This window comes from Aquila chrysaetos, chromosome 20, assembly GCF_900496995.4.
Source record: "Aquila chrysaetos chrysaetos chromosome 20, bAquChr1.4, whole genome shotgun sequence".
In the NCBI taxonomy this organism is placed as follows: Eukaryota; Metazoa; Chordata; class Aves; order Accipitriformes; family Accipitridae; genus Aquila; species Aquila chrysaetos.
Window position 1 is genome coordinate 5,144,144 of NC_044023.1, and position 16,307 is coordinate 5,160,450.

Consider the following 16,307-nt stretch of genomic DNA (forward strand, 5'->3'; position numbering starts at 1 on the left):
CATTATAACCACCCTGCTCTCTGCTGCTTGTAGGAAGATGGTAAATAGGAATGAATTTGCCTGGGATTAACTCAATCCCCGTCGAGGCACTGAAAGCGCCTGAAGTTTCCTCCTAAGCGCTCCCTGAAGGCAGTGCAGCATTTCACCACTAAGCACACATTGCAAAGACGACCGTACAAGCGAGGGCTGTAAAGCCTTGTGCAATTGCTGCTCTCTGGGATATTTTGTGTGTGGTGAGCGGGATGCAGAGGGACACTCAACCACGTGTGAGATTTCACATGCTCGACTGGTAGGAAAACCTCGAGCGGCATCCACACGAGCAAAATAGCTCCATCCACCACCACAGGCTGTAAATGATCTTATTCCTCTACCCGGGGACATCCAGGGGAGGGAACTGAAAGCAAGCAGCAGACACAGCAAAGCTTTCAAAAACATGGGGAGCCTCTGACTCGGTACCCCACTCTGCTTTGAAGAGCTTGACAGCCGCTTCCATTCCTCTGCTTGCTTTTCTTTTTAATGATAAAGTGATATGCGAGTTGGAAGCCAGAGGAAAACCATGTCTCGTCCAAGCAAACAGCTTGCCGTAACTTAATGTACCGAGGGAAGGACGATGTAGGGCGGTGGTGGCTCAGCGCGTGCAGCTTGCTGGGCTTGGTATTTATCAAGCGACAGAAGATGCCAAGAAGAAAGCAGGCCACTTCCCATCTCTCAGGAGTATTTATATTTACTTGCAGTTGTTTTTATTACCCCTCTCCACCGCAGCGTCGCTCCGGCATGTGGGAAGCCACGCTCTCCTGTCCCCTCTGAACAATTTAATGTGTCACCGCGGACCTTTCTGTGTCCCTGCAGTCAGGTCCCTCCTGCCGCAGCTCATTGGAGCCAGCCGTCAGCGGAGGGGAGCCTCTGCGAGCAACACCAGCCCCATTAGTCACCGGGAACCATTTAGCCAAGATAGTTTTTGACATTTTCCACAAGTGAATTTTGCATTATTTGAATCATCTACGCAGAGCACAGTGAAAGGCGGCATACTGGGAGGAACAGCCAGAATTACTCATGAGCTTTTTTTTTTTTGTTGGCTCTAACTTAAATTGCGATCTGTTGAACAGACAAGTCGCACGTCGCTGCAGATGGCTGGGAGAAGCCCCTGCTCAGGCTGCAGCAGAGGCCAAAAAGGCAAACAAGTCATTTATATGTAGAAAGCCTCAGCAAGTACAAGTATGCTATGCTCCAGCTTCGTATTAGTTGCTTTATTCAGTGCTAATCATCCCATTAAAAAAAGGTAGAGCAGAAATAAATAAAATAAAAAAGGCCCAACCAAGAGATAACAGAAGCGTCCTTCACTGCAACACTGCAGATACAGGATGAAATGAGGGCTGAGATACTTGGTGTAGGGATAAGGGGATTAAGAGGTGAAGGGCAGTGGCGAGGAAGCGCTAAAATGCAGGAAATACACACACACATGCAACCTATTGGTCCAGGGCGATAAATTCAAGGTTCCCATCAATATTTTCTCACCATAAAAAATACAGAATATTCACTGCAATCACAAAGGGCCTATTTTTAGTGCCTAGCTCACGAGGTGCTCTTGAAGAGAGCTGTAGGGCGTCTTCAGGTGGGCACATCCCCAGCAAGCGCTGGTCCCGGCCAGCCCGTGCTGCAGATGCTCACCCCGAGCGGCGGGGACGGGAGCTGCCCCGTGGCAGAGACCGCGCCAAGCATCCCTGCCCAGGCGGGTGCTTCTCAGGGCAGATGCAGCCCGAATCACTGCATCCTTGTGAGAAGGCAGCAGCCATGACAAGCCCCGGCTCCTGCAAACAGCATCACGTGCTGTGCATACAGGTCACTGCTGGCTGAAGCTCTGCTAAAAACAAACAACAAATTGGAATAAAACTCGCATTTCTCTCCTATTGCGCAGCCTGATCGAATGGAAAATTTCTCCTGGATCTGCAACGTAACACGAACGACAGATTTATTTTTACAGCTGTATCATGAAGAAGGATGATCTCAAAAGAGAAATCATTCTGAAACGGGCAACTTGACTCAGCAACTCGGCGGTCTTGATGGATATGGGGTGCAACATTGCCACATACAGACGCAAAGAGCTGTCTAACACCACAGCAGCACACAAATCCTGCCTGCCCAAAGGTTTCCTGGGTTTTGACCTGCTCACAGGAGGAAAAAACATACCCCTGAGCTTGTAGAAAGGCGCACAGAAGGGAGGACCGGTACCTACACAGCCAGCCCTACAGCCTTACTTCCCCAGCTACCCACTCCTCCACCACAGCCACCATGAGCGTGACACCTCAGGGTGAAATTCCCCGGGGGATGCCAGACCAGAGAAACACGTATTGTTAAATATTATCCCACTATAGGATCTGCTTTTTGAGATTCAGCATTTTTCAGACCCAACACCCATTCTTTAAGGGGAGGGGGAATTATAATCTCTAAATACAGCCTCACGTTTCTGCACGAGCACAGTAATGCATCTTCGAGATGCAGTGCTACACGTATGCTAACAGCTGAGGCTGGAGGCTGCTTCATAGCCAGGAAAATGAATAGCCAGCGAGGTCCCAAGGGCAGGAGAAAACCTTGTTGGCTTTGCTGTTCAGTAAGAGAAGAGACCGTGTAAATGTAATCTCACAGCTCCTCCCCTGCTGTCACTCCCATTGCAAAGAGCTAAATCAAACACGGAGCTGATGCACCCAGAGAAAACTTTGAAATTTAGGAGATGCCACGTCAGCATCACCCCACAGCTTCTGAATGAAGAGCCAAGAAGAAGGACCACTTTTGTTGTTTGAAAAGGCAGAGAGAGACAAGGGAGATTAAATCTCTCATAAAAATCATGTTTAATTATCTATCAGCAAGTAGATACCCTTTTTCATCCAGTCCTCCAGTGCTCAGCCCTTGGTGCTCCCCTGAGCTTGCTGGACACAGCCAGGGTTCCAGAAACAACCACATTAACACCCAGGAACAACGGGGCAGCGTGTCAGAGCACAACATATTGTAAAACATGGCTTCAAGCCACATAAATTACAGAAACATAAATTACAGTTGTGCTCCAATGACTTCAGGGCTACCCAGACCACAAGGGACCTGCACGCAGCTACTCCCCACCAAATCATTTTAGTATCTGTTAGACCCCAGGGCGAAACACCAACGCCAACGGGGATTTTGCCCACACTGACACAGTGGACATCAGAGACTTGTAAATGTTTGGATGTTCAATGAATGACAGGCACAAGATGAGATGGATGACAGGAAGAGATCAGGGATTTACTGCTATTAATAATGGCCATCGTTTTAATGTAGAACTAATAACCCCCCTGGGATCCCTAAGCACAACCCTTTGCTTGCGGGGCTGCTGAACCAGTGGGCACTAGTCAAGCTAAAGCCTCCTAAAGCATAAATACTTCAGACTGGGCCCTTAATTCACAAAAACAGGAGGTTTTACTAAAAAAATCAGATACTAACACACTGCAAAGTATAAAATTGAGACAATGAACCAAATGAGAAATGGGCTTTTAGGAAAAGCAGCATATGAACACCTTCACAGTTTCTGTGACATTTGGGTTTGGGGGGTTTTTTGTTGTTGTTTTTTTTAAATTTTTTTTTTTTCCTTTTTTTGGAAGTCATTTGCTAGATGAATGAGGTGATACTGTGGGCAGGCACTGCTCCTGCTGGTGGAGGTGGGCTGTAGAAGGCTTTGGACCAAGGCCATCCCTCCAGCATTGATGAGCCCCACTCCTACTGCCAGAGATGCTCTGCTGAGCACTTTGTCATCCCTCTGCTTCCCCTAACTCCTTCTTCTTTGCTCCACTTTACCCAAATTTTCTTACACTACTGAGCAGAAAACCATCTACTGTTACATTATGATAGGATAACTACAGCCCTACACTGTACTTTCATACTCACACTTTCATTCTCATTTCCTCAGCCGATGGTCTATTTTCCGTCAATACAATTTAAACATTTATCCACAAAAATAATTTAAAGTTTTTAGGTATCTCCTCCTGCTGCAGATAACTCAAGAGCTGCTGAGAGGTCTTTGCCCCCTGACAAACGACCCCAACCACTGTGGGGAAACCAACCAGCAAGTTTTTAATCCTCCCTGAGATTTTTTACATTTCACTTGCTGAACGTCTGTGATCAAAGGTTGGTGATGATCTTACATGGCAAGGAGCACGTAGGGAAAAAATTTATTCTCAGATATTTTAAATATTTCATATTTTCATATTACATTATATTCATAATGTAAAAAATACAAAGGGTCTCTTCAATCTCCCTAAGCAGAGCTAAAAACATGGGCCAGAACTGAAGTTTAACAAGTATCACCACTTCATACAGTCACAAATACAGCAAATACATTCAAAATGGCTCAGGGACAAAAGCAGGGACTTCAAAAAGAAAGTAATTTGGTGAAGAACATACATGTATAAATACACTCCTTTTATTCAGGGTGGGGAAAAAAAAAAATCTATTGCGTGCATCTGAATACTTACGAAACTGCATCTGATGAACACGACTTCGAATTGAAAAAAGCACAAAAGAAATGTAAGGAAGAAAGCAAAGATTTTCTAGAAAACCAAACAGTTCCAAGCAAACCTATTAGGCAGCCAGGCATTTTGGGTTTCATTTCAGCACTAACTAAAGCACATATTTTAGTGCTGTGCCACTGCTCTTGATTAAAATCAAAATCAAGTTCTACATTTTTTCGGTTTAGCACTTAGGATGGGGAGGAAATGAATTAAAAGAAACTCAACAAATTTTAAAAGAACACTGAAGAAGAAATTAATTTATCAAATTAGCAATGCACAGTGGCACTTCAAAACCCCAGAGAAACAGAAAGGATGCCTGCAGGTTACTCCTTATGATACCAAACAGAGCAAATCCAATCAGATGAACATGCTGCAGGATCAGTCAGGCGAAAGCCACAGGAGCAGCATTACAAAGTGAAAGATGTACAAAAAGAGGATTTTCTAAACCTATTGTACTAGCTTGAAACCAAGCTATTCCCCCCTGGAGATGATGACAGCATTGCTGGTACGGTCCTGCAGAACAAGCTGTCCAAAAAAACCCTCAAAGACAACACAGAGGAAAACTCGAAAAAAGTTTTAATGAGAAATTAAAAATCCTACTAGAACGTTAGGGCTGCAATGTTGCATTTAAAATAACACATCTCCATTCAAAACCCCATTTCCTACAGGGGAGTGTAAGCAAACTGTTACATTTTACCATGCTGTTTCATAACTTCTTGTCTTTAATGGTGCCATCATAGATAGCTCCCTGCTTCACATTTCCCCTTGCTTAAAATAACCACCTATGGCAAAGGCACTGACCTTCAGGAATAAGTGAATGAATGAGAAAACTGGCACGCCAGCACGCGACCAAATTGAAAACGATGGCAGCAGTTATTTTGGAGCACGGAGATGAACAGAGAGAAGAATATGATTATCTACACGTAAAATATTGAGTGACACCGACAGCAGACAGGAACTTCTGTTTGCCCAGTCTTGTGAAACAAGGTGCTCAAAGGAATAAAAAGACAGCAAACAAGAAAACCAGAAAAGATTATTTTTCTTTTTTTTTTTTTTTTCCTCAGCAAGCGATCAACTCAAGATGCTACAGAGGCCAACCGCTTCGTCATGATGGAAATTTATTACCTGCCTTTAAGAGAAAATGACCATCAAGCCACATGAAAAGGAATAAAATAGACAAAGAAAAAGAATATTTCAAAGGAACGTACATGCTTCCGAGCAGAAGGTATCACCTAATTATCGAGTTAAGGTGTTTTGCTACGCGGTACAGTTAACCCTCCTCTGAAAAATCTGCTCGTGGTATTTTTAAGTGGCAGGATGGAGCACGATGGACTACAGCTCATACACTAAGTCTGTTATTTTATTTATATATACAAATGCTATTTTATAGCTTTTATATGTATATAAAAAAGTAAAAGACACATCAAGCTTATATAAACACTGCATTTTCAAAACTGGGCTCTCAAAACAGTTTCAGAAATCATCATGCCAAACAAGTACTGGAGTTCCTACCTCGCCACACCTGCAGTTTCTGGCAGTACCACAGATTGTGCAGGAGAGGATGTACCAAGTAAAACACAATTTTGGTTTTCTTGTGTTTGGTTTTCTTAGAAAATGTGATATTTTTGACTATTTAATCCTGCTAGAGAGCCTTGAAAACAGAAAGAGAAGTTACAAATCCATATCTACTGCAGCTCAAAGTAGAAACATCAACTATTCACATGAAAATATATTCATAAGGAAACGCAAATGGAAAATACAACCCCACAAATCACCTCATTAGCAACACTGTGCAGCCACCCTGCAGCACCTGCTGGGTTTGAGGGACCAGACTGGATGGTCTGCATCCAGTTTGCTTTGAGTGGAGGTTGGACTGGGTGATCTCTGGAGGTCCTTTCCAACCCAGCTCCTACCATCAAGAAAGAGAGCAACCTCCAAGCTTCCTCCCATTAACCCATTTTAACACCACCAGACTGCTTCAGCCACCTTTCTATGTGACCCTGGAGTAGCAGCACAAGTAATTTTGCTGAGGAAAGCGAGTCACACTTCAACAAGGCAGTAACCGCTGCTGCTCCCCCAGCCAGCCCATCATACAGGCTCCTGTATGATACATACAAGCGGCAAACACTTCTCTTGGACAGCTGTTTTCATCCCCCAGCTCCCTCAACGACCTACTTACAAGTCATAAGGTTGCTTGCTGTTGAAATGCATATTAAACTCAGAACAAACAAACAAAAAAACACATCTTTTTTCATCCCAGGTCCAATTTTTGAGATTTGGTGTTTAGAAATGCTCGACAGTCAATCACACTTCAGAGGGCATAGAGACTTAGAGATGCTAAGAGATGGCCTAGAGATGCTAAGCAGAAACTCCATGCGCACACACATTTTAATGCGGGTATCTGCAAGACAGACTCGGGGTAGAGCCCACTGTGGGAAAGCTCTTAGGGCGAGGCAGAGGAGACGAGTCCAGGCTGACCAGAAGTGGAGCAATTGGTGCATTTTTGTTTATTTGCTGGCTAACTGATACTATTCAGAGTAGTCAGTCAACTTCCAATGCAACGCTTGGACAACAAAATAAATGTTTGGCGAATCTATTTAAAAGTGAAACAGAGAAGTGACCCATGGCATTTCCTTACAGGTGCCTGAATTTCCACCTCAGGGCCCTTAATTAAGATGTGAGACCTCATACTGAGCTTCACAGGGGTAAATACCTCTTTTGTACCAGGGGTACAAAAGCAGTACCCAGCTAATTACATCTTGCTATACCAGGGGTATCACCTACCCCAACTCTCCTTCCGCCAGGAAAAGGGACTGGAAGGCAGGAGTCTCTCTCAAACAACGGTGTTTAGAAACCGCTGTGTCTGGTGTCAGGAGCGAGCATTGCACGCTTACCAGAAACCCAGGGGAATTCAGTGCCCGAATCCTGTTTTCTCACACACTGGAGCGGCACAGTGTGTTTCTGTTACTAAGCCTGAGAGCAGGAATCCCCACGGTTTGGATCTTAACGGCTGCAAAAAAATCCACGTCGCTTCCCACCCTGCGTGGGGGTCTCTGACCTGACAGATTGGCACGGGGAGCCCCACACCCCAGCCAGCCCCAGCACCCCCTGCTCACCACCACTGCTGGATCCACCCCCAGGAACCCTGCACATCCATTTCACACATCCCACGAAACGCTCCCCCAGCGAGGCATCATCTTGTGCACGACTCTTCACACCTCTCCTGCTGCCGAGCACGACGCTGTCTGAAACTCATCCGCCACCAAAACATCACCACCTGGGATGAGTCAGGGTCTAAGATGCTCAACACCTTGGGGCTGCCAGCAACTCCCCTGCTCCCCTCCCACTGTTGAGTCCTTCAACTTCAGGACAATTTTGTGTCCACAGACCTCACCTCAGCCAAGCATTCTGAGGTCTCAGCTACAGAGACCAAACCTCTCCAGTGGTCTACCATTTCTCTTTACCTAATTTACCTCCCTTGTCTCATTAAAGCTCACATTATCACAATTATCCCCCGATTAGCCAGCAAAGCCTGGCTCTTGGTCAATGCTTTGCAGCTGCCAAAAGTAAAGGTGCAACTTCTGTGCTTGCAGAAAGCAAGAACTTCTCCTTGCAAACCTCAGTGGCAGCAGCCGCCCCACCACCCATCCGAACCGGCTGGGAAGGCTGCCCGAGGAAGAGGAGGTGTTACCTGGGTGAGGTGTGGGTTGGGGTTGAAGCCACACTGGTTGCAGACTTTGCTGTGACACTGGGTGCAGGCATTGAAGTTCGGCTGGCCGGGGGAGGAGGTGAGCTCCGTCGTCTTGCATATGGGGCAGAGCGTGCTGCTGGGGAGGGGAGCGATCTGCGGGAGCGAGTAGGGAGAGGTAGGGGTGCTGCCCCGGTCCGGTGATGCTGAGGGAGACTTCCCTGAGCCCTGGCTCCTGGCGTCCACCTGCAGCATCCTCCGCGGTCCCTCTGCCGGCGGTCCGGGCTGGCCCCGGCCCCTCATCTCCCGGGGGCTCTGGGAGCTGGGTGCAGTCTGTGCCAGGGAGGGGGATGCTGACCGCTGGCCCGTGGCCTGATCCAGCTGCTCCGGTCTCCTCGGCGTGCTGAAACACCATTAAAAATACACATAATAAGCCCAGGTTTCGTACATTTAAATGACGCCAGTCAACGTAGAAAACATCTAAAGCACCCTCTCTACCCCTGAAGGCCCAGCTCAGCCAAGGAGGCACAGCGAAACCGCACTGCAAACCTGGGAAATTGTTCAGATCAGCAGAAGGATACGCTTTACCTTATGAAATGAGGCACGATTTCAGCTTTCTCTTATATAACCCAGCAGCAGAGATGTAATTGAATTATTCGGCGTATTCCGAGTTGAACTTTAGTCAGAAAGTTACAGATAAATGAGAAGTGAATGAGAAGTTTGGGGCAGCTCAGCCTCCTGCCAGCCAAGGGCTCCCCGTTAGCACTTCTCCAGCACAAACGCGTGCTCGAAGAGGCGGCAGCAACTCTGGTTTGCAGATTGCGGGGCCCCTTCTCACGGAGACGGCCAACGCGTGCTAAACCATCTTCTCACAACCTACTTTTATGAGTTGTTGTGAAACAAAAAGACTGCAAAGAGCCCTACTTATTGAAGGAAAACCCCTCCAGAAGCCCAAAGGAGGCACGAGAACTACTTAGACTTTCTCGACTGTCTAGCTGCCCCCTCCCTATGCAAGTCACAGGTGAAAGCAACTGAGGGCTTGTTTCCCAGGGGCCAGAGCTGTGGGAAATTAAGAGAGAAGGCACCAGCTCTGCTTTAGTAATCATTACTAAAGTGAGATGTGTAGGGAACAGGGGCTTGCATGGGCTGGCTGCCCCCCAGCTGAACCCTCTTCTGGGTGATGTGAGTCTTGGCTGGGCAGAAAACCAGCCGGGATGCACCAGGTGGCCAGGACAGAGCTATGAAACCTCCCTGTGAAACCCCAGCTACCCAGAAGGAGCAATACTGAAGTTGGCATTGCACTTGCTGCTGATCAGGCAGCAGTCCCATAGCCTGCATAGAATACTCAGCACCCTGCAGCATGTGCTCCCTCCCAGAGCTCAGGGAGAGGGTCCAGTGGCCCCAGGGAGCTCTGGAGCAGCTTCAGCTGCGAGAGCTTTGAGTCCTTGTGTTGGAGAGCACAGCATGAGACGCCACGCGCCCTACCTCCCATGCTATTTCAGCACAGGTACCCTGCAATGTGCTGCTGATGGATGATGAGTGCACGAGAATGAATCTGCAATGGAAGATGTTTCTGTAATTACAGAATAATTTGGTGCACGTGCTTATCAATAATGCCCACAAATATTTCTCAAAAAGGCAGAAGCCCTAATGCCCTCACTACCTGTGATCTACAGCTGTTTAAGAAAAAATATTACTCAGAAACTCAGATTTAATAAATTGCTGATTTACCCAAGCAGGGTCTGACCTTATAAAGGTTTAAAAAGGGAACTTAAATGCATACAACTAATGAAATTCAAAGTGCATGTTGCCACAGTAATAGGAAGTCGGATGAAAATAAATATTAAAATAGCACTTTGGGAATATTTTTCAGCTGCAGATTGAAACCCACTTCTCAGAAGGAGAAATCGCACAATAATAATAAAGCAAAGCAATAAGGGAGTAACTGATCTGCTCCAGACTGAAGAGCAAACCGCACCTGGCCCTGCAGCAAAACACCTGCAGTAAGCATGGTTTGCACGCCTTGCTCCTCCATCGTGAATACTGACGACCTTGAACTCAGAATTGGGATTTGCTTCCTGAAGCTGAGGGCTGCAAAGCTGCTGCTGCCCCATAACACATGTGGCAGCCGTAGCTGGTGGAGATGGGAGAGCTCGGTCCTAGACACCAGCAGAAAGTACTGTCGGAAAGCAAAATGCATTTTCTCTCCTTAAATTTAATTCTTATAAAACCAGCAATATATATTTGAATACATACTATCCTAACGATGTATTAAACAACACTGAAATAACATTATTTGAAAAGTTTAATCTATATACGGTCAAATAACTGTTGTTTGGAACAAGAAAATGGTTATTCCACCACAAATTTCAAAATTCTTTTTTTTTTTGCCATTTGATATGGAAAAAAATGTTTGCCACCAAGTGGGAATTCTGACTCCAAACTGGCTCTGACCACCGAAATACCACTCAACCACCGTTTCACTTCCCAGCTCAGTGAGAAATAGAAAAAACTTACAGCAGCTACCCACAGCGGAAGTGTTTAGCAGTATATTAGTAGCTACCACCTATTTTTGCAGCTGGTATTAGTAGTACTAGCAGTCTGGCTTATTTAGTTCAAGCACCTTTCTTTAAATAAAGAGTGATGCAGCAAATCAACGTGAGAAGCGCAGTACCTCTGAGGCTGCGCTCCATCAAGATGAGCTGTCACACGAGGCACAGACAAGTTCACTATGTTTCCTACCCAAAATAGAGTCTGTGGTTCTCTTGAAAGACCAAAACCCATGGGAAAAAATACACAAGGTGCTGTTATTTTGCCTGAAGCATCATTCCTGGCACAGAAGAGGGAGGAGGGCAGGTGGGCACTCGCTGCCCAGTGGGACAGTGCTGCTCTGGAGATGCTCTCCCAGCCTGGGATGAAGCTCCCACCCGGCTCCCTTCACCTTTACAGGTGCAAAGAAATGCCTTGCACTATCTCCATCCTGCTCCCAGCAGCGGTTTCACTCTGTGCACTTATATCATCACTGCATTTATTTATTTTATAATTATCCAAGATGCCTCAGCCATTCCATGACATGGGCTGGGCTGTCTCTCACTTGCACCAGTTGAATGTGTCTATGAAATTTTAAGACCAGAAGAAATCATCTGGTCTGTCAAATACAGTAACTAAATAGAGGAGAGATACCCCAGGAAAGAACATGAGAAGAGTCATATGAAATCAGATGCAGGCCCATGCTTTTTGCATCTTTTGCCAGGATGCTCCAATGTTTATATGTCTTGTACCCGTCTATGAGCCCTTTTGTTGTTGTTACGCCAGTCCCAACTGCAGCTCATCCCCTTTTTTCATTACAGCCTTCTTTACCACGGATAAAAATATTAACTAGCATTGGGCTGCTAACCAGTTCCAAAGGAATTCCCCCAGTGCCATTAGAATGCTTGTTAACAATTAGATTGAGATGTCTTGATAAGGCAGGATTTCACCCGTTTGATGGGGGCTATATTGATTTTGCACCACCCTAACTGTTGAATTAGAAATATTGGGTGATGTTCAGTCAAACATCTCTGCAGGGTCCACATTCAGCAGCACTCTCACAATTACCAACAGAGTTATAATTTCATCCAAGTAAGGAATACCAAGTGCGTTTGACTAAGCTTACTAACAATTATACCGTCAAGGTTTCCATTTATTATATCCTGTCTATTAATGCTTTTATCAAGAGAGGGTCAGGCAGGCAGCTCTATTAATCTGCCCGCAATCAGCAGCAGGTTGGGCAGCTGGGAAGGTGCCATTTTCTTCCTTTTTTTTAATTTTTAAATTGAAAAATGATGGCTTTCTTCTTGCTTTCTAAAACACCCTCATTTTCCAGCATAAAGCCGACATGGCGTCAAACCAAGCCCCAACCAGCCTGCTGCCCTGGTGCAGCCCAGCCAGCCTAAGCAATGCCCCCCATCAGCCCTCTGCCCCTCTGCCTCTTGCCCAACCTTCCCCAAGTTTGTTGGAGCTGAACTCTGGCCATCCTTTGAACACGGGGCATCGAACCAGCCATAGCAGCACACAGCACCAGCCTCTGCTTTCTGCAGAGAAGAATCCAGCATTTCACCGTCCAGAAGTATGCGGGGTAGTCCTGCGTCCGCAACATCAGAAGCCTGGGTTTCACTCCCAGCTCTGTGGCGTATCCCTGCCTCCTCTCTAACCTTCCCTACACAGTGAAAGAAGCGTCTGCCCATCTCTCAACGCGAAGCATTGCAGAACACCCACAAAAATTAACCCTCAGCTCCGTGCAAGAGAGGAGGCTAAACTGCAGGGTTGCTTGCCATATAGCCCAGAGCTAAAAACCACCCTGAGAGATTAATCTGTACCCAGGTCTCCTTCTGCGTCAGATACTTCTCCTGATTAAAAAGGTGCAGAACTTCCCTTGTTCCACTCGGGAACGGGCACAGATATGAAACCAGCCTTTCTATTTAGGGCTGGTGCAAACGTCTTGGCAGGCTGGGAGGAGATGGAGAAGAACTAGGAGGGAAAAGCTGACTGAGATGATCAGAAACATGAACAGCATAATGAAAGCCAAGGGTCAAAGCCATTCTCCACAAAATCGAGCTCAGCGGTGTACGATGTCACAAGCACCTCAGATTTTCTATGCCTGATTTTTTCCCTTCCATAAAAATTGTGGTTTTTCATTGAAATAACAAGATTTGGGAAGGCTTTAAAAACAAAATCCTATTTACAGCCAAAACAAATGTTAGACAGTTTGCTGGTTAATGTTTAATTTCAGGAAAAAATGTTTTGTCCTAAACCTAACTTTTGATGGCATGGCAGTGCCAGTGAAAATATGTCAGCAGCTTTAGGAAAGATGAAAGCAATACAGTGACATAGCATTGGTTTACAATCCCATTCCAGTAAATTGATACAGCCTTCTTATTTGGGAATTCCTAGGAAAAGTCAGGGCCTGTAGAAGGGAATGGCTCTGATTTAACTTAAGCAGGTTCATTGGTGCCACTAAATTTTACAGGCAAGACCCAAGCTTGGAGCCAGCATGCTAAGAGATGTCAACGGGTCCTTTTTCACACAAGATGCTAACTTGGAAGCAATAACTATCACAAGGTAAATGCCAACACCATTAACATCCTTGCTATAAAATCAAGTAATAATGATATTACACAAAATCTACATGCATGGCTGGTAAATCAAGTCTTGTTCAGGTGTGGTGTGTGGAAAAGTTCAAGAGAGAGCATGTGCACTGGTTTTCTCCTAAGTGGTTTTCTCCTAATTTCACGTTCCCCCCTTGAACGCACTGGCCACATCCATCTGCTCAGCTGCCCCCAAACCCCGGCAGTGCTCCCATCCACAGGGGCTTGGCATTTTTGGTCCAAGTAAATCTTTCAGGTGCTGAAGCCCTTTTATGCAACTGGGAAACATGGATTGCATCGCTTGCTCTGCTTGATGCCAGCTGAAATGGGTCCTGGCTCACAGGGCAACTGATCTAACTACTGCATTATAGTATATAAAAAGAACATGAAAACAAATGGCACCATTGCCGTCATTTTACAAAGAGCATGCCCTGCTTAGGCTTTCCAAAGAAGAGCTGGGTTTGCCTATGGAAGGGGGGGGTCCTAGGTTCACATCCCTATCAAAAATAAGCAAAACGGGGACAAGCAAGTCTTTTCTATTAGCAGAAAAGAGTGAAAACAAATGACTGCTTACCTGCAGTAAAACCAAGGGTATGAGAAGCAAACAAATCAAGGTAAAGCATGAAAAGAGAGAAGCTGTGTAGACGCTCACACCCAAAAGAGGGAGGCTGGGTTAACGAACAAGAATTAGAGCTGCTCAGCTACGAGAAGAGATTTGACCTAGTTGGTTTGACTGAAACCTGATGTGAACATCCACATGACTGATTTTAAGAATCACTGAATATAACCTATTTAGAAAAAAAGAGGTAGCTAAGCAAAAGGGCAGTTCCACTCTAGGTCAAAATGGCACTGGGTTTGACTCAGAAAAACATAATTCCTAGTTGTTATGGGTCGGCATAGGAACTGCGTGAGACAGTATCAAATATTAGCTGGTATATACTGCCTATCAGCAAGTCAGACTAGAAAATAGGACATGCAACCTTTTAATAAATAAACAGAAAAAGAAGCGTCTGATGTGGAGGGCCTCCGGTTTCAGCTACATGCACTGAAAATCTCACACTAGCAATGCTAAAACATCCACCAAGCTTGGGAGTTTTACTGGTGGCAGCTTTGTAGCTCTAAAAGTGCTACATCCAACATGGGGAATCCTGTATCAGAGACTGCTTTGACAAAAAAAGAAGCAGTTACAGAATTACCTGCTTAAATCCAAGTGCCCCCAGCTTAATTACATTTATGTCTATGCAGGAAGAAGTTCATGCTGGAAACGTGTGTACTGGGTGGTTTAAAAACAGCAAATGCCACACAGCTGAAAACAAAATAGAAAATATGAAATGGTGACTAGAAACTGTCAGAGAGTATTTTATTAGATGGCAACACAAGCACTCTTCTGAAAGGCCACAGTGTTTAATGACTTGCTTTTGTGAGCAGTGGAAAAACCCTGTTCTCCTGCAGCTTTGTGCTCCAGGGTTGCTTTATCCCCGTCAAATAAGATGCAGCTTCTGTCAGGCATTTTCCCTGTGACCAAGGCATCCCTAATGCGCATCTCCTGACGCTGAACAGTACGGCTGAGCTCCTGCTCAAGGCTTTCACCCAATCTGGGCAATCATTCGGGTCCCTAACCTCCACACACCTACCTGTTCTCACCGGTATAGAGGAACTTGATATCCTTGAGGCCTCTGCTAAACCCTGTTAAACCCCACTGGGGCTGGGGTTCATGGGGGGGCTGCCAGGCAGGCGGTGGCATAGGCCACTTGCACTTAACGCACCAGACTAACGACCTTTCCCAGAGGAACCACGTCCCAGCACGATGCTGCCATGCGGCCAACAGCACTGCGATGCGCAGCGTGCCACCTTCCTCCGCTGGCCCCTGGTTTTGCAGAAGGTAACACACTTGGCACTGTCGACAGCTTTACACTTGGTTTAAAATGCACACTTCTACGCAATCCATGGAAAGGTAACAAGAACCAGAAGTTTTCCAGTTTATATCCACCTTATAGGTGCATGACTCGGTATACTGCAAAGTCAAGATTAGGAAAAGCCTCAGTCCACCACAAACCGGGTATTCCCCATCTTATTAGCATCATGTCTAGTTCAACCGAGAATTAGCAACAGGCTAACACATCAATGTCACTCATGCTGCTGCATGAAGCACGGTTGTTGAGAAGCATCAGCCATCTTATTAGCTGAATCCTACGTACCAAAAGAGGGTTTTATGACTGATTTAAGCTCTAAATAAACATTTCCTTGCTAATTTTCATTCCCATGCGCTGCCTTTTTGTAAGTGTTTGTGAATCATTATCAGTTCCAGTTGGACTAGATGATCATTGCAGGTCCCTTCCAACTGAACTATTCTATTCTGTTCTGTTCTGTTCTATTCTAATTTTGCTACGTGGCAAATAAATACTTAATTTGCACCTAACTTGGCCCTGGTTGAACTAAGAGCAATTTCCCCTCGGGCGCTTTGCAACATAAAACCAGAGAAAGGGCTGCTCACACCCACCAGCCCAGCATCCCCAAACTTCTCTCCAGAGAATCCCAAAGTCTGAGATCCACTAGTCACCCTATGTAGACCATGATGAACATCTGCAACTGAACACAAGGCAACTGATCCCCATAGAGTCCAGAGCAGCCTCTATGAACCCCAAGACCTGAACTGGAGTCAGGGGAGACTTTTGCAAACCTCCCACGAGCCCTTGCAAGCCAGAAGTCACCGAGTGACCTGCAGACCACATCATGCTGCTCTGGGGAGCTGCTCTTTCAGCTGCTGATGCCTGAAAAGTGCAGCCACCGCTGTCAGGATCTTGGCCAAACCCCTCAGAGCCACCGGCAACTGGCATGACAGAAGAGCCTGCAGGTAATGATCTCTGTCCAATATATATCAAAGAGATTTCTTCTGAGATAGCTTTACAGGAGCAGGCACACTGAAGGTTGAAAGATTTGAACGGGTCTCCTTTTCAA

The 16,307-nt window shown here is 45.9% G+C and overlaps 1 protein-coding gene across 3 annotated transcripts in view; it reads right to left on the minus strand.

The window, feature by feature from the left end:
• The window catches only part of BSN (bassoon presynaptic cytomatrix protein), a 97,353-nt gene that overhangs the window by 64,879 nt on the left and 16,167 nt on the right, over positions 1-16,307 (minus strand). For all 3 annotated transcript variants that reach the window (XM_030043693.1, XM_030043692.1, XM_030043691.1), the window contains exon 2: positions 8,227-8,626. In XM_030043693.1, coding sequence (XP_029899553.1) covers positions 8,227-8,626 — 400 coding nt within the window. The remainder of the gene's footprint in view (positions 1-8,226; positions 8,627-16,307) is intronic.